The sequence below is a fragment of the Pelecanus crispus genome, chromosome 6 (assembly GCF_030463565.1).
Source record: "Pelecanus crispus isolate bPelCri1 chromosome 6, bPelCri1.pri, whole genome shotgun sequence".
In the NCBI taxonomy this organism is placed as follows: Eukaryota; Metazoa; Chordata; class Aves; order Pelecaniformes; family Pelecanidae; genus Pelecanus; species Pelecanus crispus.
In genome coordinates this window covers 18640624-18667629 of record NC_134648.1, presented here as the reverse complement: position 1 = coordinate 18667629, position 27006 = coordinate 18640624, and the positions used below count along the sequence as shown (strand labels likewise).

Below are 27006 nucleotides of genomic sequence, written 5' to 3'. Positions count from 1 at the left end.
GGAACAAGTTGTTGTGTTAAAAATGAGATTATCCCAAGCAAGGTGCGGTGGAAGGCAGGGTTACTGTGGCAAGGCAATGAGGTTTTCTCCCTCCTGTCTTCTTTCCTTTGGGAAGAAAGATGCCTTAATTATGTTCTGTGCTTCTTGGTGGTAGAAGGATGTATGGTTTTCATGGAAAAAGTTACTCATCGTAGCCTAAACCCTGTTTTCATTAGTAAGTGAATGTTGCTTTCTCTTAAGAAATCCAGCTGCTGTTGGATTAAAAATTCCATTCGGAGGTCCTCTGTACTCTGTTAAAAAAGCAAATGGAGTCAGGCAATGCAGGAGGGACGGATGTGGGGTGTTTCTGGGGCGCATTCAGGCTGAAACTGGGACCATCTGGAGATGGTTCAGCTGGCTGCTGTAGGCAGACCGCACCGCTGGGGTGGGTTCGATGAGTCTGAAGAGGCTGTATCCCTTCAGCTGAGGCTCCCGAATGATTAAGAAATATTTTGAGGATAGCTTGCAGCCTGCTTTCATTTCTGCGTTGGGCGTTTTGGGGCAAATCTGATTGGAAAGCAGCTGCCACTCATCGCACTGGTGTCACCCCAGCCTCGCCGTGGGTGGCAGGGGGTGCTGGGGTGGGTGCTGCTGAACGCAGAGGGCAGCGTGCCAGGGCAGAGCAATGTCTGCTTGCAGAGGGAAAACCAAACCAAAAAGGGCTGCAGTCTTTTCTTCACCTCTCCCAGCCAGCACAGAAACCCCAGTCTTCCTCAGGGTCTCTTCTCCCCTGGGAGCCCCTGAGAGACCTTTACTTTAAGAGTGGCACTGATTAATTTGGGGACATTCTCCTTCTCCCAAGAGGATAAACACAGGCTTTGTTATGTCCTCAGACAATGAACAAGCCATGCCAGGCTGGATTTGGGTAACTTTCAGCAAAGCCATGAGCTGCCTTATTTGGAGCTGGATTTCAGCACGGACGGGCTTTTGTGACTTTTCTCCGTAGCCAGTGTTTGGAGAACCTCGGGCTCTCCCAGGCACGAGAAGGATGAGGGACCGTGCCGATGGGGAGGTTGCATTGGTTGCTGTGGGAGAACTGCTAAAAGCTGATTATTTGGTGGCAAATTGGGGAAAGGCTTGTAAAATCTTCCCTCCCTATCCAGGGAGCTGGTGGGGATTTGCTCCCTCTGGTAAGTGGAAAAGCCCTGAGGTCAGCTTGCCCTGTGAGTTTTGCACAAATTGTGGAAAAAAAAGTGGGTTTGCCCCAGCTTCAGTGGCACCTCTGTAAAAATCTCTTGGCTGGGATTTGCAGAAATGAGCAAGGAGGAAACCACCAGCTGACCTCCTGAGGGGCAAAGCCAGACTCCTGCCAACAGTCTGTCTTGCAGATCCCAGTCCTTGTGTGTTCACCAAGGCTCTGCTGCACTTGCACAACTAGAGACTTTGTACATTCACTGAACAAACTCTTTTTTTATTTTTCTTAATGTGACCTTCATCATGCCTCTCATGCACCTGACTCAAACCCCTTTGAAAAAAATTGTGTTTCCGCTTTTGTACTCTTTGGTAGTTATCCTCCCTTTTTTAAGATGAATGGCTTCAAGGATTTAGGACACTCAAAATTAAATCGGCATTTGAACAGGCGCTTCCAGCCTTTCATAGACATGATACTGAATTCCTAAGGGTTGGGTTTTACGTGTGGGTTTTTTTTTTCCCCTCTCTCTCTCATGGTTTTAAATGGAAGGAGGGTTGTCATGGAGAACACAGCGAGTCCTGCTGGAAATGCTCTGACTCAAGTTCCTCTCAGTGACACCTTCCCCACTGCAGTGCCCCCGATCTGCTCCCGTCTTCCGCTGCCATTCCCAGCACCTCCCTGAAAGAGAAAACAGTGAGGAAGTCAGTCATAAAACTTCCCATTATTTGGACATAAATATTCCAGTGGTAAGCTGGGTTGATGCTCCATATGCAGAACATCTTCTCCCATGTTTGAAGCATGTTTTTATCCTTGCCTTCGGGGCTCGATCGTGCATGTGTGCATGCACACATATGTGTGCGAGTGCTCTGCTCTTCTGCTGGACCACAGCGCGGGCAAGGCAGTGGTTTCAGCCTCACCGGCTTGCAGAGCTGCTCAGCTCTTTTGAGCATCTTCATGGTAGCCTCCAAAAGCAGTGTGGTTGTGCCTTGGCCTGAACAGAGGTTTTGCTCAGCTTCAATCCCTGTATTAGGACGTTAAGGAAAGCTCTGTGTGCTGGAGGAGCGAGGGAGCGCGGTCCCAGCTCACAGCCCACCCCCAGGGACCTGCGTTACGGTTTCTCTTTTTATATCCCATTATGAAATTAAACAGGCAGTGAGCTGAGCAGTAGAAGAGATGGCCGCAGGGGTTCCCGTGCTCATGGAACACTTTGGAAGACAACTAGATATTAATCAAAGTGATGCTGCGGGGCAGCTGGTGTGAATCCTTGTCTGTCCCCTCCTGATGTGAGACCCATGGGGAGGGGTGTAGTGGGATATGACACAAAGATGCTGCTGGAAATGTTAACAGCTCCCACTGAGTGTGGTTTCTTAGTCATCTGTGTGCTCCTAAACACTGTGCTAGACATCAAGATACGGACATTGTGAAGAGTGTGTTTTGGGGGGGTTGGAGGGATTTTGGATCTCCTGTGAGTGGGTGCAATGGCATCTCAAAGCTGCAAAGTCTCTGCTCTTGCTCTGCATTACTAGCAGTTTTACTGCCTTTTGGCATTGTGTTGGTTGGACAAGTCTCCCCCGAGGCAGCTTTTGGGGGTGCAGAAAGCTCTGTCCCACTGAGTCTGGCTCAGACTGGAAGCCTGACCCTGGATGGGAAGTAATGTGCATGTGAGACTGGGGGCAGGGGGAAAAACTGTCGGTTCCCCCATTTTCTGAGTCACAGTCTCCCCATCCTTCCTATCCAGTTCTCAGCAGATCATACAAAACCTGAAACGCTGTTTGTACGCCACAGAGAAATGAAATGGGGTGATAATGGTGTGTTGGGAAAAGGGAGTAACTGGGGCTGATCCTAACTTCTGTTGAAAAGCTCTCCTAAAAGCGTCAGTCGCACATCTCGTCCTTCTTGGGTAAGGCTGAGCCTTCTGTTTTAATAGAGTAATAAACTAGCTCTCAGGAAAGAAATCACCTGCAGGAGCTGGAAAGGGCTTTGCATATCCCCAGAATGAGGGGGCTTCTCATAAAGCAGGGAACATCACGCAGCTCGTGGTATGGAGCGCAAAGCGCATTGCAGGGGTGGGACGATGGTTAGGAAGGATGTTCTTGTATGTGAAAGGAGTGAGTAAGAATTTGCAGAAAGATGAAAAGCAAGCCCTCTGCCCCCACCTGAAAATTGCGTGGGCAGAGCAGTGGATAATGCCTGCTTCCCTCTGCTTTGTCCCCAGCTGGCCGGAGGCATCATCCTGGGAGTGGCCCTGTGGCTCCGGCATGACTCACAGACGACGAATATTCTCTACCTGCAGCTGGGGGACAAGCAAGCCCCCAACACCTTCTATGTCGGTAAGTAGGTCCGGGGATGCTGGTGTCACTGTGCGGGCATCATGCCCCAGCGTGGACTGTGGCATGCCCAAAAGCTCTGGGTGAGCAGCAAGGAAGTCAGACTAAAAATACCTCCTGCCCCCCCCCCCCCCCGTACTCCCCCAAATATCCCTTGCTGTGCCTATCAAAGCGTTCATTAAATTTTGGCTGTGGCCCGAGCGCAGAATCCAAAGTCACGGTGGCTAAAAGTGCAAAAAGATGTGTCGCGGCATAGAGGGTTTTCTCCGGTGCCGTTCTCCACTGCGGTCTCCCCTGGCGCATGTTTGGGAAGAGGGGGGATGTCTTGGAAGCGTGTCTCGTTTCCTATCCAAAGCAACGTAAAAGCAGCCGACGGAGCGGCTGGCAGTGGAAAGCGAAGCTCGGTGAGCTCGTGACTCATGTTCTCCAGGAGGGGCACGTGGAGCCTCTGTGTGTTATGGTTAAGCTTAGCATGATTTTTATTAATTTGACAGCGTGCTGGCTTGCTGGAAGATGAAAACCCCTATTTTTGCCCTATTCTCCAACGATCCCTCGCAGACGAGGGGGAGCAGCTTGCAGCAGGCGCTGGCTGCCAGGCAGGGGCCGGCTTGGAGTGCAAGCTGCTGGGGCTGGGACAAGGACCCATCTGATCCAATGTCCTGTTCTCACCTAGAGCTGAAATTACGTTCTGGAAAGGGTTTTCCTTTGGTTTTCCCCGCTTGGCCATTAAACGGCATGCCGGAGCCCTGTCCCTGGCTGTGCCTGGTTACAGTAGATGCTCCTGCTGTAAATAGCAGTGGGTTTTCCTCTCTTGCTGTCTCCCCTCTCTTGCCTCACATCCAGAGCTGTATTTACAGCCTTTCCCCTTTGTAGATTTTTCAATTTTTAAAAGAGAAAAGGGAACTATTAAGAAGTTAACCTCTCTCCTTCACAGGAACCAGCCCACACATCTCCTTCCTTCTGGGGGCCAATGACTGATGTCTCCCTAGTTAACACATTTCTCCCAAAACCTGGGGGACCTGGAGCACGGGGGCCGAGTCTTCCCCTCCAGCCTGTTGGGCATCTTTTGCTCTTCCACCCCTTTTTGGTTTTGTCTTTGTCCTCGGCCTTTGCTATTTAGAAGGCAGTGGGGAATGGGCTGCAGGTTCCACCACCACACCGGCTTTCTGACGCTCATGAACGGCCCATGCTTTGATGCTGGCTGTCTTTTTAAAGTTATATTCAGCAACAGATCGGCCTGGATTCCTTCTGGTGGCTGTAATTTCCATGCAGTAATAACAGCAGAGCATTTCTTTCAGCTGCTGCCTTTTCCAGCCAGCCCTCTGGAGTCTGAAGGCTGGGGTTTCTTTTTGTTTTTCCTCCCCCCCCCCCCCCCCCCAAATGATACTCCCTCCTTTTTCTCCTCTGGCATCCAACATACACATGCACACAATGTTCGTACTTCGGGAGCGGGAACCTCTCTGGGGTTGGCCTGCAGAGCTGGGTGTTTTTCTTCTCCCCCCTTGCAAACCACTTCTTGGTGTCTGGCACGGTGTGCTGATCCTGGGATCTGCCAGGCAGCTTTGGAAGGCCAGCCAGGCTTTGCTGTGGCGCTGCAGGACAGGGGGAAGCAATAAAAACTGTCGGAGGAGGAAAACTTGTGCAGTGGGGTTTGTACTTGGTGAGGAAGGGGGGTGGGAAAGCGGTGCGTTGGTGTCTCCTGGTTTCTCTCTGTGTCCTTTCCCCTGCCCCAAAGTTAAAGCTGTTTTGTAAAGGCTGTTTTCCCAGGGTGTTTGTGTGTTACAGGAGAGGAAAATAATTAACACAGCCAGTGGGGGTGTGGGATTTGATGGCAATGGGGAAGTGGGAGGAGGATGTGGGGAGCAGAGCAACTACCGGAGTACCAGGTGTGATGCTTACCTGCCTTCAGCCTGCTGCAAGGCTTAATCTCTCCTCAGAAATAAGGCAGGTTTTCACCACGGCGAGCTGACGCTCAGGTCTCTTGGTTGCAGCTCTCGTTTGTGGATCAGGCTTCCTCCAGGCCCCGCTGCAGAGTTTGCTGCTGGTGGAGGGGAGAGCTGCTTGGGAAGGAAAGGGTCCGGACGTGCAAGGGAGCGGGGGGAGAGGAGCGGTCCTTGCTCTCAGCTTTCCCTGCAGCTGCTCCTGCAGCCCCCACAGGCACAGCCTGTGAGGAGGGAGCTCCTGGGGTGTTGGGGTTTTCGGCAAGTGGCACCAGCCCCCCGGCACTTCGGCACTGCATCCAACAAGTTGTCTTGCAGGATGGGTATTAATCTTGGGAGGGTATTAAACAAGCTCTTGTTAGTGGGGTTTTCCTCAGCACGGCTCGCAAACCATCTGATTCCCTAACCACTTGTTGCAGTCTTGGCTTTTGGCACTTCCAATTTGGCTGGGGACCCAACGCTCCAGTTAACTGCTTCAGTGCTGTAAAGACCAAGCAGTACCAGGGGTGGAGATAGCTGGAGCACCGTAGTTTCATGCTTTCGTAACTATAAAGGAAAATGCTTGCTCTTCATCTGAGCTAGGCTTATGGTCTAATACGCATTTATTTGCTTTATTTTTAGTTGAAAAACTGAAATCCTTCTTGCCCTTGCATAACACTGCATCTGAAGTGCTCTGTGTGTCTGGAGGCCAGGCAAGGTGTTGATAGCAGATCAGAAAACATCCTTCAAGCTAGCTAGAGGCATTGATAAGTTGGGTGCTAACAACTGGTTCGCTGCTTCTTAGGTATTTATTGACCCTTCACATAAAGTACCATTTTTAAAAAAAAAAATGTCATTCAATGAGTTATGAGAGCCCGTGGGAAAAGGCTGAGCTGGTCCATCTCTGCGGATACCAGTACAAACTGGAGCAGTCTGATCTCTCCATAAGTTGGTGTGGTGGTGTCACTGGTTTTAAGAGCCCCTGGGGATCCTGAAGAGGCAAGTGACACTGGACTTAGGGCTTTTGCCTCATCTTGGTGGGATGATAGTGAAGATAATGTGACAAGGGAAAGCCAGGATCCCCATCCTTCAAGGATTTGGTTACGCGATGCCCAGAGACAGCCGCTATGGGTGGAATGCTTTCGGCAGTGTGGCGACAAGAGCCTGGGCTCTTGTTTGCCTTAAAACCCCACCCCTGGATTTCACATTTCCCCCTTTGCTGGGCTGCCTGTGCACGGGGAGCATCGCTGGGCGCTCATCCCCGCCGCCCACCCTTCCCCTGCTTTCCCTGAAGCTGCCTGGTGAGGAGCAGAGCGTGGCAGCCGGATGGTCTCAGCTTTGCTCTCACCCGCCAGATCCAAAATAGGAAATCTGCGTCTAGCTGCTCGCAGCAAGTGACAGGGTGACACGACCTGCGGCTCTAATTAGCTCGGCCCTGGGAGCGGGGCCAGCCATGAGGAAGAGTGCAAAGGCCTCCAGAGCTGGGGTGTGGTTTTCCATGTAGCTTTGGGGTTGAGGAGGGGGTTGGGTTTGCCTCTGTTTAGGTTTTTTGTGTTTTATTAGTAAATCCTCTGCTGGCCAGCGTCTCCTTCCCGGAGCATGGCGGCACCGGCACTTCTTGGGAGGGGTGTAAGGTTTCAAACAAGCATGCAATAGCGGGTTAAACTTGGCTGCTGCCGCCGCTCCCTTTTTCCACCGTCCTGCTGGGTATCGCTGCCCTGATAGAAAGGCAACAGGGTTGTTTTTATTTTTTATTTTTGGATTTTTTTTTTTTTTTTCCCCCTAGCAACCAGGCTGATAACTGTGGATCCGGCTCCCAAGCAGGTCAGGCAGCACAGCCTGTGGGAGACAAGGCGGGGACAGCTGGGGGCAGCAATGGCTTCAGGCCAATTTTAAGGCTGTGAATGTGCCCGTGAAGCAGTGTGCTGCAGTCGTGCTGGAGGGGAGACTGGCTAACGGGAGCACAGGCGCTCTAATGAGGTGAATCACAGACTCTCCTCACCATCCTGCTCTGTACAAATACAATCCGGGATAATAATTTCTGCCCTGGAAAATAGTTCAAGCTCCTTTTCACTCAGACTGGGCTGGAAAAAATGGGCCAGAAAGCATAGGGATGCTTTGAAGTCTTTCTCACAAACAAGTACGCGTCTGAGTTGAACTGCAGTCGCATCTGCACGCTCCTCCTTGAAGTCAGTGCAGTGTCTGTCGCTGGCAAGCTTTCATGGGTGTCCTCAGGATTTTTGGAAGTACTGTCATGAGGCTTGGCTGGCCTCAGGGGGATCTGACCCTCGTGGAGGGGAGGGGCTGCCAAGTGGCAGTGCGTACGTGGGTAGGGATCAGGATGCCTGCCTGAGCTTCCCCGGGGCTTGCCCCCTGTCCCTGTGGCATGTGAGGATGCTTTGGCCACTCTTGCCCTGGGTCCCAGATGTGGCCAGCAGTGCAGAGCAGCCCTGCATCATCCAGACAGACTTGTGTTGGCTAAGCAGTCACGGAGGAGCTGCCCCTTCTATCCGTAAGAGCAGCTTTTTTCTTAATTAGCCCTTTTAGGACTTCCTTGGACAAAAAGCAGTGATGTCCAGGGTTTCAGAAATGTGTGTTTTGTTGCAGAGGGGGTTGCACTGAGCTCTGGTGTGGTGCAAAGGCTCTGGAAGCCAGCAGTGCTACAGTGAGTGCAGACCTGCCGTGAGCAATGGGGAGTTCTTGGTTTCTCTTCATGCTACCATCCTTGTCCCCATCCCTCCAGAAATATTAGGCGTCTTTCAAAGTGGTGCCAACTTCTGTATCTTGTGGGGTTAGACTCAACAGCAAATCTTTTGCTAAACTTCTTGTGAAAGGGCTAGAGGAGAGCCCAAGAGTCCTGGTCGCTAGGTCCTGTAATAAACACGAGTGAGTTTTTGCCACCACCTGTTTTGGCGTGAGGCGCTGCAGCGATCCCTGCGGATGCACACGGCTGGTTCAGCACTGGGTTCTTTTCTCACCCGTTTGTGCTCTACTTCTTCAAGGCTCTGTGTGTTGGTGGTTTACCAGTAGAGACACGAGCTGTGGCCAGGCTTGCATGCTTGGGAGTGGAAACCAAGGTTTGCATTTGGCCTTGAACTACAGCGAGCAAAATGGATTATTTAAAAAATAATATGTATGTGGAATTTTTTTTTAAATAGAAGTACATGCAGTTTTCTCTCTTGGAAATAAACTTATTTACAGTTAAGGGCAATTTAATTATTTAATCCTTTAAAGAAAAAAAAAGGCAGAGATTTACTGGTTCTAGATTTTCCTCTAATCACTTTCAGATCAACTCCTTCAATAATACTGGAATTCTTTTTAAAATAGTAGTTTTGAGGCAAAACACTTTGTCAGTACTTCCCTCGAAGTATCTGGCTTACACCATACAGCTGACAATACAAACAATCCTTATTTTTATGACTTAAGGACAAAAATTGGTGCCGTCAGGTTATTTTGGGTTCGGATCTCTCGGACTACAAATAATGTAGTTGTCCTCCTCCTTTGTCCCCTCCCATTGGCTCTGCCACTGGGGACCTGTGCCAAAGGTGGCGGCTTCTTCTTCAGAGCTGTTTAAACTCCTAGCTTTGACAGTTTTCCTTTGAAAACCTGCGACGTGTTTAGGCATGCAAAGTCCACAAGAAATGCTCCAGCAGGATTTGGGCTCTGTCAGTGGGTGAGACCCCAGGGCACGTAGAGATGTCCAGAAGCATTGTAGACTTGGGCAGCAGAGGATGGGCCGGCACGTCCAGCCTGGGTCTCCTGTGCTGTGTCACCATCATCTATCCCAATGCTGGAGGTGTGCAGTAGACCTCCCCCCAGCTTTGGCAGGCACGCTGATGTTATGAAACTAAAGCCTCCTTCCAACGTTTCATGGGCAGGCAGAAGAGAAGAAGTCTGACTGGCAGCTCTGCGTTTGGTATGGACATGCACACACAAGGATGTTGTTTGGGCTTTTCTCCACCTCCCCTTTGCTTTTCTGACGGAGGGGTGTCCTTTGCTTCCTTCTTGCCTTGTTCTTACAGACAAGGGCAGCATGTACAGCCTTTCATCTCCCCGTGTGAGCCACGTGGCCCCAGGAGGGCTCTCCATGCTTTGTGACAGTGTTGCTCCATCTGGAAGTCATTAGCAGCTGCAGAGCAGCAATGTTTTTCTTGGGAAAGGGGGTGGAGGGGAACAGAGGGGCTTCCCAGTTGTCGTGTTCCAAGAAACCCTCTCTTTTTGCACACTCACACACACACCCCCCCCGCCCCACTTCCAAGAAAGCACCATCAGCTCTGCTGGGCCAATTCCACCAGGCAGCTGGACAAAAATGTCCAAGAGACCCTCCGTTGCTGGTTGACTGGCACAGCCACCCCTTTCCCGCTCTTGTCCTGAAGGGACTTTCTGCTTCCTGCCTGTATCGTGTCCCCAGGTCCCAAGGAAGCACGTCGTGGTCAGGACTTCTTGGTACAGAGAGGGCGTTCTTCCAGTCTTCATGGCGTGGCAGAGGAAGGATTCTGGTGGTCCCACCCTTGCCTGCAGCAGGGGCGGTGCTGAGCCCCATGATGTTCAGCATCTCCAGGCCAGGAGCCGCAGCAGGGGAGGCACCGCAGCCCGCCCGCCCTCCCTCGCAGCCTTGCAAATCTCTTGGATGTGCAGAGTCTCCCCGCCGAGCCTGTCTGTCGGGAGAGTAAACACGAAAATCTCTCTTCCCTCTGCTCTCAGCCGCTTTTTAAAGGGCATCCCACGGGGAGGGCAGGCACGGTTTGGAGAGCCACCGGGGCTTCCTGGAAGCATGGTGTGGTGCTGGGGGTGACTCCCCCCCCCCCCCCCCCGCCCTGTTTTGTCTTTTGGAAATATTGCCATGGTGACCTGGAGAAAGAGACTGGCTTCCATTAGCTTAACAAGTTAAAGCTGCCAGAAGAGCGAAATGGGGGGAGAGGTGGGGAACTGCCCAGGAATGCCCATGCCTGGAGCCCCACAGCATCTCCAGTGGGGGTGGTGGGGCACGGGAGGAGGGCTGGCCGGGGCTGGCCCACTCCCTGTTTGTTTTAGAGGGACTCTGCTGTGCTTGTTCCTCCTTTTATTTGTTTTTCATTACTTTTTTTTTTTTAGGTCTGTTTTTTCTACTTGTTTTTTTACTTCTCAGCAGGGACAGGACATGGGTTTTACAGCCCTGCAGGCACCAGCTATGCTGCTTTAATGCCAGAGCAAGTACTGACATTGAAGACTTCCTTTTTCTCTCCCTTCCCTGCTCCCAGAACTGAGCATTCTGCTTCCTACCTGGCCTGGAGGCAAAGGGCCCTCCATGGAGGTATCATCTGCATGAGCTGGGAGCCAAGCTGGCCTCTTGGCTGCCTTTTTTTTTTTTCTTTCCTACCTAGCACCATCCAGAGTGAAGTGCTCAATGACTGTCGGTCCCCTGGGTCTGATGTCTGGGAGCTTTCCATGTGGCTAAAGCTTTAGGATGGCCCCGCAGCCCAAAGTGGCATGTGCCCTGGTTGTTTCAGGGGAGAGCGGAGGATGTTTGGTCCATTGCTGCTGCTTTTTCTGACGCATTACATCCTCATGCTCTTGAGCAAAGTGATCCTATCATGGTTGCTGTGCTCCTGTTTTGAATTCAGACAGGACCCTGACTCTCTGTAATGAGGAGATGAAACTAAGACTGGCTGGCTCTCTTTCCTAAAGCTTTCTGTTTTGACGCTCCATCTCAAAAGGAAGATAGAGGACTCCCGGGCAATATTGACAGCACCCATCCCTGCAAGTGCTCCTGTGACTTCCCCAGCTCCAAGATACAGGTCCTGCAGCTCACATCTTGCTTTCGTGGGCAGCCGGTTACATGTGGCAGCTTTAGCAATCGTGCTTACTGCTGCCTTATCCGAGAACTGTGCCATAGGGTTAGAAACCACACGGTAATGTTGCTCAAGGATGTGGAGGCATGTTCATACCGCAACACCTAGAAATTACTTGCTCTCTGTACTGGTTGCTGCAGCTCTGGCTGTTCCCAGGGTTATCTCCTGCTGCTGTTGGGTGGAGCAGCATGACTGTAGGCACTGCAGTTTGCATTTTATACCTCTCTGATTTTATTTTTTGTTTGATTTTATTTTTTGTTTATGGCAAACAGCATTTCTTGTTTTAAAACTCCTGAGAAAGCTGGGAAGTGGCATGTGAAAGGCAGATGGAGCCTTGCTCATGCAGAATTGTGCCAGTTTGGGTGGAGCCCTGAAGGAGCAGATGCTGCTTTGGGGAACAGTTTCCCAGCCAGGACAGTCTAGCAGGAGTTAATCCCATCTCTGAGGAGATGTGAGGAGGCCTGGGCTGGGGGGAGGTCCTCTCTGGCTTTGAAGTGGATAATGCGCCATTCAGGATGGGGATGACAGGTGCCTTGCTCACAGACGTGGAGCCCAAAACCATGCTGGCCGTCATCCTCACCGTCTGCCAGGAATGAAAGCTAAGATGTGTCAGGCTGCTTTCTGGGAAAAGGGCTTGGTCAATCCCGTCTGGGCTGTGATTGCTGTGAAATAGCCCCCCAGCTGCCTGGCACCCAGTCTGGAGACAGAGACCCCCCCCACTGGCCCCATCCCTTGAGGGGAAGGATGGGTGTGGGAAAACAAATACCATCCAAAGCGGGTGGTTGGACACTTCGGTTGCCTTCATTTGCTTTTGCAGCCTTCAGCATGGCATATCCATGGAGAAACACCACTAGCATTCATCGTACAAGAGGCTACTGTTGCATTAAATAGTTTGTGCTTGTTTTTTAAATAAACTCCAGAGCAGAGTCCTCCTGCTCTGTTGCCTCCCAGGAGGCTGTAGTGCTCTGGCCCTTAGTAACAAAAGGTGACTCCACGGGCACTTGTTTGTGCCTGGAAATGAAGCTGGCCTTTATCCCAAAAGCCTTCCAGGGTTTTTTTTGTGATTTTCGGAGTTCAGGCCAGTCATCGCCACCCTCTCCCCTGCTTGGCTGCATGTTCCTGCTGCTCCCACCCCAGTGGTCGCATCCACTGAGCCTCCGGTCAGGAAATCGCACGTGGTGCGTGTCGTCTTCCGTTCCCTCCTTTACTTCTTGCTGTTTGCTTGCTTGGCAGTGGTGCTGGCTCTGGTGAGGAGTTGGCAGAGCATGAGTGGGGAGAGAAGCGGGAAGCCGGGACCTTGCTTGTCTGTCCAAGGTCTGCAGAGCCTGTCTGGGGTGGGAGTTCAGCAGGTCAGGTTTGGTTTTGTTTTTTTGAAGCTGCACAAATCCCAGCAAGAAGCAAGTACAGAGGCCTCTGGAAGACTTCTATAAAATGGCAAATGTCTCTGTTCCGTCTTAGTCTCCTCTGTCAGTCGAGGTTCTCACTGGGCTTTTATCTCCTAGTTTTCTGAGCAAAACTTTCCTAGCTGCCAGTGGCTCTTACATTTTCCTGATGATCTCAATACAAGAAAGACATTTTTTACAGTGAGAACAATCATTCACTGGAACAAGCTCCCCATCTACCAGGGTGGTTAGCATGAATGGTGGCTTCTCAGACATTGAAATGACTTGCCCCCGGCCCAGCTTTGTCTTCTCTCTTTTGACCTAATGTGAGGAGAAGTCAGAAGCTGCTGCACTCAGGGGTGAGCAAAGTTGATTTTCCCAGAGGGACTTTTGATGAAGACTCTCCAGTGGAGCCACCCAAAGCTGTAAGATGGAAAAACCTGATGCAGTTTGGGTTGAAAAGCTAAACCAGCAGCATCACTGATACAAGCTGGAGCAGTGAGGGCTGGTTCTTGGGCGTTAGCAGATTCTGGTGGCAGTAAGCAGACCATTTCTGCGAGACCACTACTGATACGTTGTTCTTCTTGAAACAGCAGTGAGGTAGCCTCCGAAAATCTCCATCAGTCTCTCCGGAGCTTGGCAGGCGTCCAGCAGACAGACTTCATTTTACAGGATGCGTTCGTGCCTTCCCATCACCTCTAGCCCCTTTGGGGCCCCTCTTCCCTGTGTACACCCCATCCTGCTGCTCAGCACGCTGGCTCTCTGCCCGGCTGCCACCGCCAGTCCCTCCACCCCACATCATCCACGTTGGGATAAAATCACCAAATTCTACTTCAGGCAGGCTCACAAAACTTGAAATGCTGACCTGTCCTTTCCAAGAAGCTCCCCTGGGGGGGGGTGGGGTGGGGGGGGTTCTTTTGCTTGTTTTTCCCCTCTCTTTGCACCTTCAAGCAAGAAGGTGTCCTGTCCTGTCCCCTCGTAGGGAGCTTCAACAACCCAATTGACTGTTGGGGTTTTGTCGCTACAGGGCGCTGCTGAAGCCCCTTTGAGCGGCATCAAGAGGTGCAACTTGCGCTTTTTTCCTCCTGCTGGCAATGTTGCCGCCAGGATGTTGGGTGTCACTGGCCGCAGAGCCCGTCAGGTTTTGTGAAGAGGGGCTTCCTGCGGGGTCAGCGTGCTCCATTGTGCTGGTGCTTCCCCTGCAGCTGGCTTCCTCCCTCCTGCGGCTCCTAAATATAGCGGCAGGCATTGTGCAAGCACAGTGCCGATGAGAAACACTGTCTGGACGGTCCCAGCGCCGTGGCTGCTGGGGCGGTGTTTCCATTGCTGGCCTCTCGCCGAGTTGGCCCTTGCATTGGTGCTTGTGTTGTTTGGGTGCTGGTGACTTTTGTTTTAAAGAGGGAATAAGTGGGAGCCAAAGTTGACTCTTTCCCAAGTTTGACATGTCTGTAAGGGGATTTTTAAACAAGTCGAGACTGTTGTTATGTATCTGGTTTTTTTAGAGAAGGGTTTAACTTGGCTTAACTCTGCTCTCAGTGCATGGCCTTTAGACTTTGATTATCAGAAGTTTGTTTAAAAGCGACAAAGATAAGAAAAACCTTAAACATAACGGGCATGTACAAGCAGTTTTAATTTTGAGCTCTGCTTATACTTAGTGCTGTTCCTAAAGGGGGGTTGACAGACTGATTAATAACTATAAAAACATTTTGACTCATAGCAAAAGAAAGCATTTAAGTGAAGGGATGTGTCTCCCAAGCACTAGCAAGACGCACTGTATTGCTGTTACCTCTGGGATGCCCCATGTACATTTATTCTCATCCTCATTTTTTTTTTCCTCACTGTCAGTTAAAAATGGTGACTGCAGTCTTGCCTCATTTGTAATTATTTCTTTGATTTTTTTTTTGCATGTGTCAAATTGCTTTTGGATGGGAAGTAGGATTCACTTACAAAGTAGTAGAACTACAATACTGAAGAATATTAGTTAACCAAAAATGCACTGAATATATGGGATACATCAGGAGAAAGCTGTGGGTTTGGAAAAGGAAACAAATTTAACTGAGCTGGTAGCATTTGGCTGCGTAATCACCATGGTCTCCCCAATCTCGTGGTGAACTTCCATACTGCAGCTTTGAGGATGCTGTAAAGCCTTTGTCTTGCCTGCTTCATCTTCTGCCTATTACTGCTCAAGCTCTCTGCGTTTCTTCTGATTTTGGGGCTGACGGGGTTTTTAAGTTTCGGTATTAGCAGCTTCAAACACTTTGAGATCTGACTCGTGTATGTCGTGTTGTTCTACTATGTCTGCCACCACCTCTACTCATATCTCCTAGGCCTTAATTCTGCACATCCCTAATTAGCCGTCCTGAGGAGCCAGCATGTCCAACCAGGTGCTAGGGTGCTGCCATACAAAGCTCTGCAGTAATGCGTTTGCCTCTCGCTCTCCCTTGCAGGAATCTACATCCTGATCGCGGTTGGAGCCGTCATGATGTTCGTGGGGTTCCTGGGATGCTACGGCGCTATTCAGGAGTCTCAGTGCCTTCTGGGAACGGTAAGAGGCACAAAGCTTTGGACGCTGCTTGGCACCGTGATGTCCCTGCCATGTCCCTGCCGGGCGGCACACAGCTGTGCCTCCCTTGCAGGAGACTTTTGCAACGAACAGGGCTGGGAGGATGCGTGAGCACGTAGATGGGAACCAGCTGACCTCTGCAAGGAGCAAGGCAGTGCTGTTCGGCCGAGGGCATCTCAGCTCCGGCTGAGCTGGCAGGCATGCTGCAAGCTCCTGCTTGTGCCTGGCTGCAGGACAGAGGCTGAAGCCAGCAGCATAGCAGAAGAGGTGCAAACAGCAGGATTCTTGGAGATTCATTTTCTCTGTTATATGTGAACCCCTCCCCATACTTTTTTCCCCCGCCATGGTCTAGCTGTCTTACCAAGCACCCGCTAAACATTCTTTCTTACCTGATGTCCCCTACATCTTCCCCTTTCACTCTGTTTCAAGGCTGCCTGTGGTGATTCCAGTTCTTTCTATTTTTATCTGTTTGGACAAGGAAACAGCAAAGATTTCCCACAATATCTTAGTGAGGACGTCTAGGTCCATCCTGGAAAATCCATTACTGAAGTGCTACAGGCGTCCTTGATGTGAGGCAGCAGCTCGGGATTCCTGGCATGGGATGAGCTTAATTGTATAAACTGTAGCCACACCAAAAGCCTTTGCCTTGGGGGTAAGGGAAACCCATTTATTTAAAACACATTCTCACATGTGGTTCAGCTTTAAAGTCAATGCAAAAAGGAAAAAAAAAAAAATGGAGGAGTAAAACATAAAAAAAAAAAATTAAAAAGAAATTAAAAAAAATTAGGAAGGACTTTCCAGCACTTGGCTTCATTGGGCTGGAAGATTCTTGGTGGTGGTGTAGTGACCCATGGGTGTGGATGCAACTGGGACAGAGGGAAATGGAGCTGCTTTCCCTTACTCTTGGAGATGGCTTCACCTCTAGTTGCTTCTGTTTCCCAATTTCTTACTGCTTCTCACCAGCTTTTCTAAAGCATTTCTGAAGGTCGGTGGATGAGAGCTGCTGTAGGAGTTTGCAGGCATTATCACTGCTGCTGAGAATAGGAGGAGCTGGTGCACAAATCCGACAGGGGCTGTCGTAGCAAGGTCTGGCAGCTTTGGATTTTTTTTTTTTTTTTTTTTTTTGTTAATGCAAGCGATTACAGAACCTGAATTACCCCTGACTCCCTCTTGAAGTTGGAAAGAGGATTAGAAGGGCAGATGGTAAAACGTACCTGAGACCCAACAGGGAAACTGGCTGCTTTGGCTGAAATTAGCAGCTCTAGCCACTGTGCGCTGCCCGTGTTTGCTCACACCTTGGCTTGCCAAGAGAAGGCTGGAGACACCTCGCGATGACGCTTTCTGCTGGCCAAGGCTCCCGCCGTGCTCCAACAACATTTCCAGGCAGCATCCTTAGGGTGTTGCAGGGAAGCAGACACTCTCCCTTCTCCTGCAGCCAGCGGATGGAGTGACTGTGGGCTTATTGCAAAAGGGGAACGGACCGGGAACCTCCATGCTGTCAAAATCCTGTGCCGAAGGCAGCATGGAAGCTGAGTGGCAAGACCCAAGGAAGGCAGGAGGGAGCCACTTGGCATGGAGCAGGCACTGCTCCCCAGGAAGGGGCAGGGGCACATCCAAACACCAGGCCAGGAACACTGTCATGTTCCCATAGCATCAAGCTGCATCTCTGATGTTTTGCAGCCAGCTCGCAGAGCTGAGTCTGCGGGAAGTTGTACCTCCAAGTCTGGGATAAACGAGCCATCTTTCACTGGAGGGTAACCACTGCAAGAGTGAGCCCTAGTGCTTAACCAGAGAATTACAGCGGCCTCAGGCCTGCAATTTAGGGTGATGTGATTCCTTGGGGGGACGTGGGAGCCAGTCCCCTAAGGAAGTTCCTGGAGAACCAGGGATAGATAGGTATTTAAATAGCAGTTCGTTGTTCTGGGACTGGACAAGGATGTTGGAAGTCCTTTCCTGCTGTCAGGTCAATAGTCCTGTTTCCATTTTGCTGATAACCCTTTGCTCTTGCACATGAGAGTCAGGCCAAAGACTTTTCTCAGGAAGAAGTCACTGAGGGTGATGTTGTCACAGAGGTAATGTCGGCTGCGTGTGGAGCATGCCTGTCCGTGCCTTCCCACTTGACTCTGATGTATGAGCTTTACAGCTTTCCATTCCCAGTCTAACAGACTGACTGTCATAACGTGTTCCCGGGATCGGAACAAAAAGATGGAGGTAGGCTTTGGGGGGATGGCAGGGAGGAGTGCTGGAATTGCATGAACAGGGTGGGACTGTGGGAAAACATCGGTGTTAGTATTTATGCAAAAAACTGCAGTAGCCTTGCAGGGCTGTGGATGCCAAGAGAGCTGGCCGTAAATCACACCCTGACACCCTGCAGCTCCTCAGCAGCTGAAATGTGCTTTTAACCCTGTGCTGGCAGTTCCCATCCTCGGAGCATCTGTGGCACACCAAGCAGCTTGTCTGGACAGTTCTGCAGGTGCATGAAGAGGAGCAATGTGTCTTGTGGTGCACAGGGCATCCTCATCCCTGCCAGTCCCTGTGTGGGAAGGGCTCTGCTAATCCTTGCTCAGCCATCCCAGCAGGAAGTCTAGATCATGAGGTGGCATCTAGTGAGTTATAGGAAAATGTGTTTGGGCTAAGCGTGTGTATGAGAGATAAAACGGTTTGAAGTCAGGTGACGCCGTGCCCTGATCTCCATCAGTAGAAGTGCTGCTCCATACCTCTACCCACCTAATTCCTGCTTTTGCCTGTAGCCAGATATGTTAAGTGTCCCTCTCTTGCTTTGTCTTTGCAGTTCTTCACTTGTCTGGTGATCCTGTTTGCCTGCGAAGTTGCGGCTGGAATTTGGGGATTTGTCAACAAAGACCAAGTAAGATGACTCCGAAACCTGTGTTTGTGGGACTGGGAGGCTGGGGCAGAACCGCAGCAGATCCTGGCGTGAGCTGTTTTGCTGGCAAGCTGCTCCAGGCTGTGTCATGGGGGCTTGGTTTAGCTGTGTGATCCGGGCAGGTCACCTAACTCCTCTTGGCCAGGCTGATGAACTTTAAATTTGAGCACTTGATGGTAGCAGCTGCCCCTTAACAGTATATAGTGCAATGTCTGGGATAAAAATAGCCCTGTCTCACTCGGGTCTCCTCCTTGCTGCCACACTGTCAGTCACAGTGTGAGTTGATTCATGTCATGAAGGAGAGCCATCTGCACATCCTAGGTGCCAAAGAGCAAAGAGCGAACCCAGCCACATGGCCCCGAAGTGAGGGAATACCATACGGGGAGAGCCTGCATCTGTGTTAATGGGATTGCGTGATGCTTCCTGCTTGTTGCCAGTGTCATATAACCCGCTTCGGGCTGTTTGTTTGCCAGGACTGAGTTTGCTGCTGATCAATATGCTGTGCATGTACGAGGGGTAGAAGTCGTGTGTCTGTCCCAGGCACCCTGCTAGGGACTGCTTAGATGAGATCCTTTGGCTGGAGGGGGTTAGCTAAAGGGTAGGACTGAAAATTGCAGCTTTTCACCTTCCCTTTCTGCTCACCTCCCCTTCACTACAGTCCCATGTGCTCACACACATGCTGAGTTTGGTCTTGAAGAGCAAAACTATCAGTGTATGGGAACCATGGCCATGCTCCAGCAAGCAGTGGGCTGGGTGTTGATCACTCAGCCATCAAGGGTTTAGAGGAGAGAAGGAGATTGCTTGTGCTCAAAGCCAAGGCTAGACTCTCTAGCAGAGTAGGAAATGTGTTTACTTTACTAAGAGACGTAAGCCAGCTGTGTTAAGTAGGTGGTGGCCTGCTCAGCTTTCGCATGCACGTAGGCCACAGATGACCAGCTTGCCTGTGAATGGGAACACCCTTGCAGTCATTCACTGGAGAGAGCATGACTTCACCAGAATAAACTCTTCCATGGCTAAACATATTATTATGCAGGCAGGGTGCTGTTTCCTAGCAACTTTGGCGAGCTAATTAACCTTTGCAGAGGGGCTGTGCCTCCTGCAGATGTTAGTTTGTGAATCCTGAAGAGTCCAAGATGTGCGACTGAACTGAGAGCAAAAAAAGTGAAGCCCAAGTAAGGAGGGACCCCATGGCTGTTGCTTTCCATGCTGGGGAGAAGGTGCTTGGCCATCAGAGCATAAAGCTGAGAAATTTAGGATTTGCCAATACAAGAGTGATGACCTCAGCTCCTAAAATTAATTTTGCAGTTTAAAATGAACGGTGGCAGTCTGTTGGCCTCGGCTGCTTTTGCAGCCTTGATGATGAATGGGCTGTTTGGAAGTCGCCACTCACAAGGCAGGCAGCTTGCTTCTCCCTGCCTCCATCGGGGGCATCGCAGGAGCAATGTGGGGCTAGGAGGGAAGTGCTGAATGATCCCAGCCACCGAGAGCAGCTCCAAGCAGGGACTCCGTGCCACCTGGGTTTGCAGCTCCTTGGGGGGACAGTCATCTCCTATCACACGGGCACAGGATGCTCTTCCAAGAAGTTGAGGCAGTCTCTCCCTCTGCCTGCCTTCTTGGAGATGCTTTAGATACAGGATAGGGACACAAGAAGTAGGATTATTATTTTTCCCATGTACCAGAATCGAATGGTTTGATCGGAGAACATCACCCTCGAAAGCAAACTTTTTTGAGCAGTGACGGAGAAATGCTGGGATAATTGATTGAAATCACACTCCTTCTTGCTGCAGTTTCTTTTTTTGTGTGCTAATCCAGCCTGTGCTGCCAAGAGCAGATGTTCTGGAAAGCATTTTCCCTTTTGTAGTTGCTCATATTTTTTTCTTTTGCTTCTCTTGCATGTCCTCCTTTCATCTGTCTCTCCCAAATTATTGGATGGTGTTAGAGGAGAAGCCAAAAAGCCAGTTTCCCTGAAAATGAGGGGTTTTTTTGCATTGTGGAGCAGACCCCCATAGGTGGCTGCAGTTTACTAGCTTAGGTGGCAGGGCTAGAGTACGGATGAAACTTCTCATATAACCATTTACAGGGTGGGGGTGCCCAGCTCCAGGTAGGGACCCAGCCAGAGTTTGACATCCATCTAAAGGCACCTAAGCTTCCTGACCCAAATGAGCCGCCTCGCTAGGTTCTAGTGTGCAATCCCTCCCAAATTCCTGCCATCCCCTCTGAGCCAGTCAGGGAGCCAGGGTGCCCATACCTGCGCCTTGCTTGCACACCCCACCTCCTCCTGACTTCCCCAGTGTGTCCTGCCTCTACCGCCTCAGTGGGGAAACATGTTGCCTGCTTGCTTTGTCTCCATGTTTTGGGTGGTTCAGAACAAGCCGTTTCTGCATTCCTGAGCCCAACAGCAAATCCACACGGACTGAAGGCTATCTCAGATCTTGTGGTTCACCCTGCGGGCCTTGGCTGTCTTTGCCTGCTAGAGAGAGCTCACGGAGCACTTGGATAGCGTTGGCTGGAACCTGCTGGCTGGTGGATGGGGTTCTTAATATTTGCTGCTCTTAACACGCTATGGCTGGAGGGACTTGAGCCCTATGAAAGACAGGCCTTTTTTCACGCACCTGTGCAAATAAACAGGGTCCAAATCTATTTAAAAACTGCTCATCTACCCGAGAGTGCCATTAGAGGGAACCTGTCCCCTTCAGGCACATCTGCTGATTGGGTTTCCTCCTTCTCCTCTGGCTGAAACAGTTTTTCATGTCTTTCCTAGATAGCCAAAGATGTGAAGCAGTTCTATGATCAAGCGTTTCAACAAGCGCTCATGGCAGATCCGGAGACAAACAACGCGAAAACCGTAGTGAAGACCTTTCATGAAACGGTAAGATGGTGGTGGTCTTGCTGCATGCTCTGCTTAGGCTACATGCAGTTGGCCAAAGCAACTGCTGATGGGTAGGATCCTGCATGCTGCGAATTATACCCCGTTAACTTCTCCATGCAGTTTGTCAGTGGGTAAGTGGTGAGGAGCAACTGTTGCTGCGCATAGACTGATTCTCCTTACCAAGGCAGAGGCAATGAGCACTCTCCTCCAGGATACCAATGCCAGACCTGTCTGGGACTATTGTAGGAAGCAGCTGCATTGCATGGAAAGAAAAAAAGTTGAATTTGGACAGAGTTATTCCCCCTCCCTTGTTTCCCCCTCTAAGATGCCTCCTTGGTCTTGGGTGGCGTCAAGGATGTTTAATGGTGGGGAGAGCATTGCATGAGTGTTTGCTGTCTGATAACGCTGGTTTTTTGTTGGGTTTTTTTTTCCCTCTCTTCATGTAGCTGGACTGCTGTGGTCCCGATAATATAATGGAGACTATCACTCCCCTGTGGAGACGTGACCTCTGCCCAGACAGCACCTCCCTGAAACGCATTATTGAGGTAGGCATGGCTGTTCTTCACTCTGCGCAGCTCCTGCAAGGAAACTTGGCTGCCAGGGAAATTTGGGAATTTATTGGGAATTAGATAAAGGGCAGGGATTTCATATATTTGCGGATGGCGTAGGGGGATGTCGGAGGTTCCCATTTGTTCTTCCTTTGCTGTCCTGCTTGAGGGGGCTGGCAGGCACGGAGGGGTGAAGTCTGGTGGAAAGTCCTAGAGCCAGGACTCAGGAACACGAGCGGGACCGGAGGGAAGCAGACCTGCCTTTCTGGGTGCTGGGGGTGGGCGAGGGGAAAGCAGGCTCTCTGACCAGCATGCTTCTCTGCTTCAGCCCTCAACCTGCCACAAAAAAATCGACGAGCTGTTCTCTGGGAAGCTGTACCTGATCGGTATTGCTGCCATCGTGGTCGCCGTGATCATGGTAAGTGTGACTGTGCAGCACTCTGCTGTTGTGGGACAGGGAAAAGCCACCTTGGGGTACCCCAGTCCTGTTCCAGCTGGGCTGGATCTGTCCCTGTCCTCCAGATGCCCCTGTGGCTTAGCGTGCTGCGCCAGCCCTCTGCAACCCAGCTGCTCAGGGATGTGGTGAGACTGAGGGCTTCGTCATCCCTCCAGGGGGTCAGGATGTTAGGGCGGGCGCCCGATGAGCACAGTAAAGCAGGAGCACCTGCAACCCCATCCAGAAGGGCGGAGCACTGTCGAGCCTCCTTGCTGCCTCCAAAACCGCTCGTTTCTCAGGCCGCTGTGTTTCGTCGCTGGGGTCTGCAGTGGGAAGGGATTTCCTTTCTTTGCCACGGTGGATTTGCTCCCCAGTGAGCGGTGGGTGACGTGAGCTGGTAACCCAGTGCCTGCGCAAAGGCTGGGCTGTAATGCCGGAGGGATCTTGAAGCATTTGCTGTGTAGCTGGCAGCCAGGAGGCTTGCAACGTAGCACCACTGCTGCCAGCGAGAGAGGGGAGAACATCATCTTGTCTCGAATGGGCCAACTCCTAATGAAAACGGCAGCAAAGACATAGCATGTCTGCCTTTATCTCTGGCGTGAGTGCGTTTATGTGGGGCGTGGGACCTTGGGAGAGGGTGGAGGAGCTCCTGCATCGTACTGGTCAGTGCCTCACTGGTGCCCCTGTGTCTCCCGACAGATCTTCGAAATGATCCTGAGCATGGTGCTGTGCTGTGGCATAAGGAACAGCTCCGTCTACTGAGCCGTGAGAGCTGGGGAGGGGAAGGGGGGAGCAGGGCGGATGGCACTAGAGGGGACGCCAAGTGCCACCAAGTGACAAGGAGACATGTCAACAACAAAGAAAACTATGTATATAAATACTTCTAATACTACCATACAATACTTTATCATTTTTATTTCTTCTTTTTTTTTTTAATAAATAAAACTTTCCCGTATCTTTGTGGCTGAGTTAGTTACACATCAGTTTTGTGTGATGGGGAAAGCTGCTGTAGCAGGAGATCAAGTCCTTCCTCCCCCTTCCCCAGCCCCCGTAACTCGGAAATAACATTGGTGGAAGATACACAGAGGAGAAGGCTGCAGCCTGTTATCAGAAAACTTTGCCTTGTTTTTTACTCTCTTTTTCAACATGGACTTTTTTTATATATGTAATTGGATGCTGAAGCAGGATTTAGCATTTTTGTTCATTTGTACTTATCTCTTCCTGCCATCACCCCAGCTCCCTGGTGTTTCCAAGCTGTCCGTAGGGAAGCCTGGCTGACTGCCTGAAGCCTGGGAGAGAGGAGAGGAGACGAAACAGCCCCCGTTGCCTGGGTGCGATGTGTCCTGGGGGAAACGCGGGCATGTTGTTCCTCTCCGACCTGTTTGCATTGCTAGGTCAATCCTTAACAGAAGTCATGCTTAATTTTTTTTGCTTTCTTAAGAGTGGGGATGTTTTTGGCTTTTTTGTTTGGGTTTTTTTTTTTTTTTCTTGGGGCTATAACTTTAAAATTGCATTTCCACTGATTCGTGACCCTTTGTCAGTGGCTGGGGGTGCATTTTAGTCCCAGTTTTTTAAATACAACAAACTGAAAGTTGTCACTTTTTCAACCTCCTTCAGTGTTTCTTTATAGACATATCTTTTTGGGAGAGTCTAGTTCTGTACTAAGTTTCCACTGTTAAGCTAATGCTTGCATACAAATTATATTGGAAAAAAGAAGAAAACTTTTTTTTAAAAAAGTCCTTAACCTTAGAAATCCTGCATTTATATATTGCAGGATGATGCTTGGGGGTTCCCAGCCATAGGCATACATGATTAGAATTTCATCTTTGCATCATTCTTCTTCTATGAAATTTTCCTTACTTAGAGCATATTGTCGCACACTGTAATATTGCTGGGAAATAGTCATAACCTGATTGGGGGGGGGGGGGGGAAGTTTATTTTTAAGACCTTCCACTTCCATCAACAGCAGGACATCAGCTTATCAAAGCAAGGGAATTCAGGATTTTAGATCGCACCAGTTGAAACACTTTCTTGTGACCTGGTAAGCTTTGATTACCAATTTGGTGTATGTGGCTTTTGTTGTATGCCACTCCGTTACCATGTAGATAAAGGGGGAGAGTGACCCAGGAGCTATGTAATAAAATCAGAGTGTCTCTAAAAAGATGATCTATATGTATAGTTCTATAGATATATATTTTTAAGCAAAGCCTTTTTCTTAGCTGTATGGGCACTTGAGCTGGAAGTGATAGTCTCTCTCAGCTCTTGCCACCTTGAAGCAGGTAAGGGGAGGAGTTGAAACTAGTGATCACCTTCCCCACTTCAGGAATATTTCTGTTTCTTAAAGTATTTCACTCTCCCCCTTCATTGCAATGAAGAGCTTCAGATTGGATAGGGAGGGAGACCCATGATCATTTTAAACTAGTACCTTGTCCACTGCACATGGCTGCCGTGGCCTTTACCACTACAGGGTAGGAAATTCCTGCACTGGGGCAAACTGATCCATTCGGAGGCTTTTCTCCCCTTCCACTCCCTCCTTTCCTCTTCCTGTCTTTTAGTATATAGGGCCTTTAAAAAGTATATAGGTAAATATATATATATATATATATATCAAGTTGTGCTGGGTAAGAGGAGGAAGTGCTTCAACAGAACTTTGGATTGAGGGGTTGGACAAGAAAAGATTCAGCCTTAGAAATAGCCTTAAAGCAACACTGCCCTGAATGTCCACATTGTGCACATCAAGAATGAGAAGAGTTTTTGCAGTAGGTGACCCCTTCCCCTGCTCCCCAGCGTAGCTCCTTCAGGTCATCTGCTCTGTTATGTGGCTATATGTATATGCATCAACCAAGCATGTGTGTTTACATATGTGTGTATCAGGATTGTTAGCATACAGAATGGATGTGTAACTTGCTGCCTTTTTTGTTGACTGTTGATAAATGTGTATAAATATGCCATTAAGCATTTCAACTCTGTTTTCTTTCCTTATACCATATTTTTGATACTGTTCAGTATTCAGTTGATGCTATGTATGTAGCTGGAGCTCTGTTTGAAGACGGACTGGGTCTCCATGCAGGTCAGGCGTGTCCTTGGACGTTGCAGATTTAGGGGTCTGGGTTGTCCCAGGCAGGAGCAATTGGGAAAAAGTGGTACTTGGAGAGGGAGTCTTGAGAGCTGTGGGAGGAAGAAGAGCAGGATGTTTGCTCAGACCATGTGCTGCACAGCCTGCAGTTTGCTCTCTGGCTCATTTCAGAGGTGGCTTGTCACTGTGGGGAGCTCCAGAGGCAGCTCCCTGGGCCACCTCCTGTTCCTGCAGCTGCTGCAGGAAAGGTGCTGCAGGAGGGGAACAGCCAGTGGCTGGGAAGGTCATGGGAGGGGGCAGAAGGAGTTTTGCAGGGAGAGGGTAATGCTTTCTTTAGAGTTACTAGCTGAGAGTCCCCATGTGCAATGGAATGGTCATCGACTGTAGCAGGAGGGGTCAGCCCTGGGAGAAGAGGGACAGAGAGGAACCGTTATGCTTAAGAACGATGAAGTAGCTGGGAAACCCTCGCAGAAAAAAACTGCCCACTTGGGTCTCCTCTAGTCTGGCCTCGTGTGAAGCTGGGCCTGTGTTAAACTGGAGAAGGAGCTGTGAAAGGCTGAGGGGACTCGCCCTATGGCAAGCACTCAGGATCCAAAAGCAACAGGACTCTTCTGCCAGTTGGTCAGTCCCAAAGCTGGCTGAGGTGAAGGGGAAAAGAACACTAGGTAGGACCTCTACCCTGCCTCAGACCCTCTCCTGCATACCTGCGCATTTGTGTGTGCAACACGGGGCCCCGTTCTGCTCCCCTCCACACCCCCAAAAAACAAACAAAGGATGAAACTGTGGGCTGTAAATACAACTCCCCCCGCTCCAGGGAAGCATGCTCCTGGAGCTAGTGGCAGCTGAGAAAATGGCTGTGAGCTGAGGTGGGGAGGAGGAGAGAGGCTGGTGGGGAAGAGGAGAGTCAACTGTCCAGGTCTAAGTTCAAAGACCGCACCGAAAGGTCAAACAGAGCCGCTGGCAGCTTAACTGAATGCTTGGGATTTTTTCATACTGTGGAGCATGCCACAAAGCAGTGTGTTTAACTTCTTTCTGCCTTTTTTTTTTTTAAAGAAATGAAACAAAAATCAATTTAATAAACATTTCTCATAGTGTGCATAGTGTGATGAACCGCTGCAGTTTTACAACCAGTTAACCTTAACACCAGGATGCTTTGTGAACCAGGCTTCAACAGCATGGGTTTTTCCAGCCTCTGGGAGGGGGTTCTGCAGGCAGGCTGGGGACGCATCCAGAATGGTGCTGAGGGACAGCAAAAAGGTTGCTTGCCGGCAGCGGTGGCTGCTGCAGTTGTGCCCCTCCTCAAGGGAAGGGGGCCCAGCTGTGGGGGGGCTAATGTGGATTGCAAAATAGGGTGACTCTGCTGAAATTCAGGGGAGCTGCGGTGACAGTACTGCGCACACTCAAGGGGCTTCTCCTAAAGAGACTGAAAATGGCCCAAAATGCCCTCTGCTGCCATCCGGCCGGGGGCTAGTCTGATTTTTGCGGATGGTCTGGTAATGCCACCGTTGCTGCCACCGTCTGCCCCTCTGCACCATCAGGGGAAAGCCTGGCTGAGAACAAGGGGGAAGGCCAAGTGCTGTGATCCCACAACTGCCTGCTTTTCTCTGCCCTCGCTGCGTTTGAAGCAGGAATGTCCCACGGTGGCTGCCAGCCATTGCCCATGCGGGTACGGAGAGGGAGGGAATGCCAGGCAAGGGAGAGTGATGTTCAGCTGCCACAAAGAAAGGCAAGCCCTGCTCCTGGCGGCCGTGCCTGTGCTACAAGATCATGCCCATCTGTTGTTCTTTCACTTGTTTACCTGAATGTTAATGGAGTCGGACGTAATGACTTCTGGAAAGAAAAAAAAAAAGTTATATTTAAAAACAATTAAAAAAAAGAAACAAAGCAAAACCCCTTGTTAGTGGATTTTTAATGATGTGTTGTCAGTTGTTTCTTTCCATCGTGTACAGATTTCTGCCACGTCTTCCAAGGGAACAGGCTTGTTTTGTTCTTCAATCAAA

At 50.3% G+C, this 27006-nt stretch overlaps 1 protein-coding gene across 1 annotated transcript in view; it reads left to right on the top strand.

The window, feature by feature from the left end:
* The window catches only part of CD81 (CD81 molecule), a 31971-nt gene extending 8128 nt beyond the window's left edge, over positions 1-23843 (top strand). The window contains exons 2-8 of the mRNA XM_075711955.1: positions 3387-3501; positions 15078-15175; positions 17985-18059; positions 20839-20946; positions 21393-21491; positions 21823-21912; positions 22630-23843. Of these exons, the coding sequence (XP_075568070.1) occupies positions 3387-3501; positions 15078-15175; positions 17985-18059; positions 20839-20946; positions 21393-21491; positions 21823-21912; positions 22630-22692 (648 nt within the window). The 3' untranslated portion in view covers positions 22693-23843. The remainder of the gene's footprint in view (positions 1-3386; positions 3502-15077; positions 15176-17984; positions 18060-20838; positions 20947-21392; positions 21492-21822; positions 21913-22629) is intronic.
* The last annotated feature ends 3163 nt before the right edge of the window (positions 23844-27006 follow it).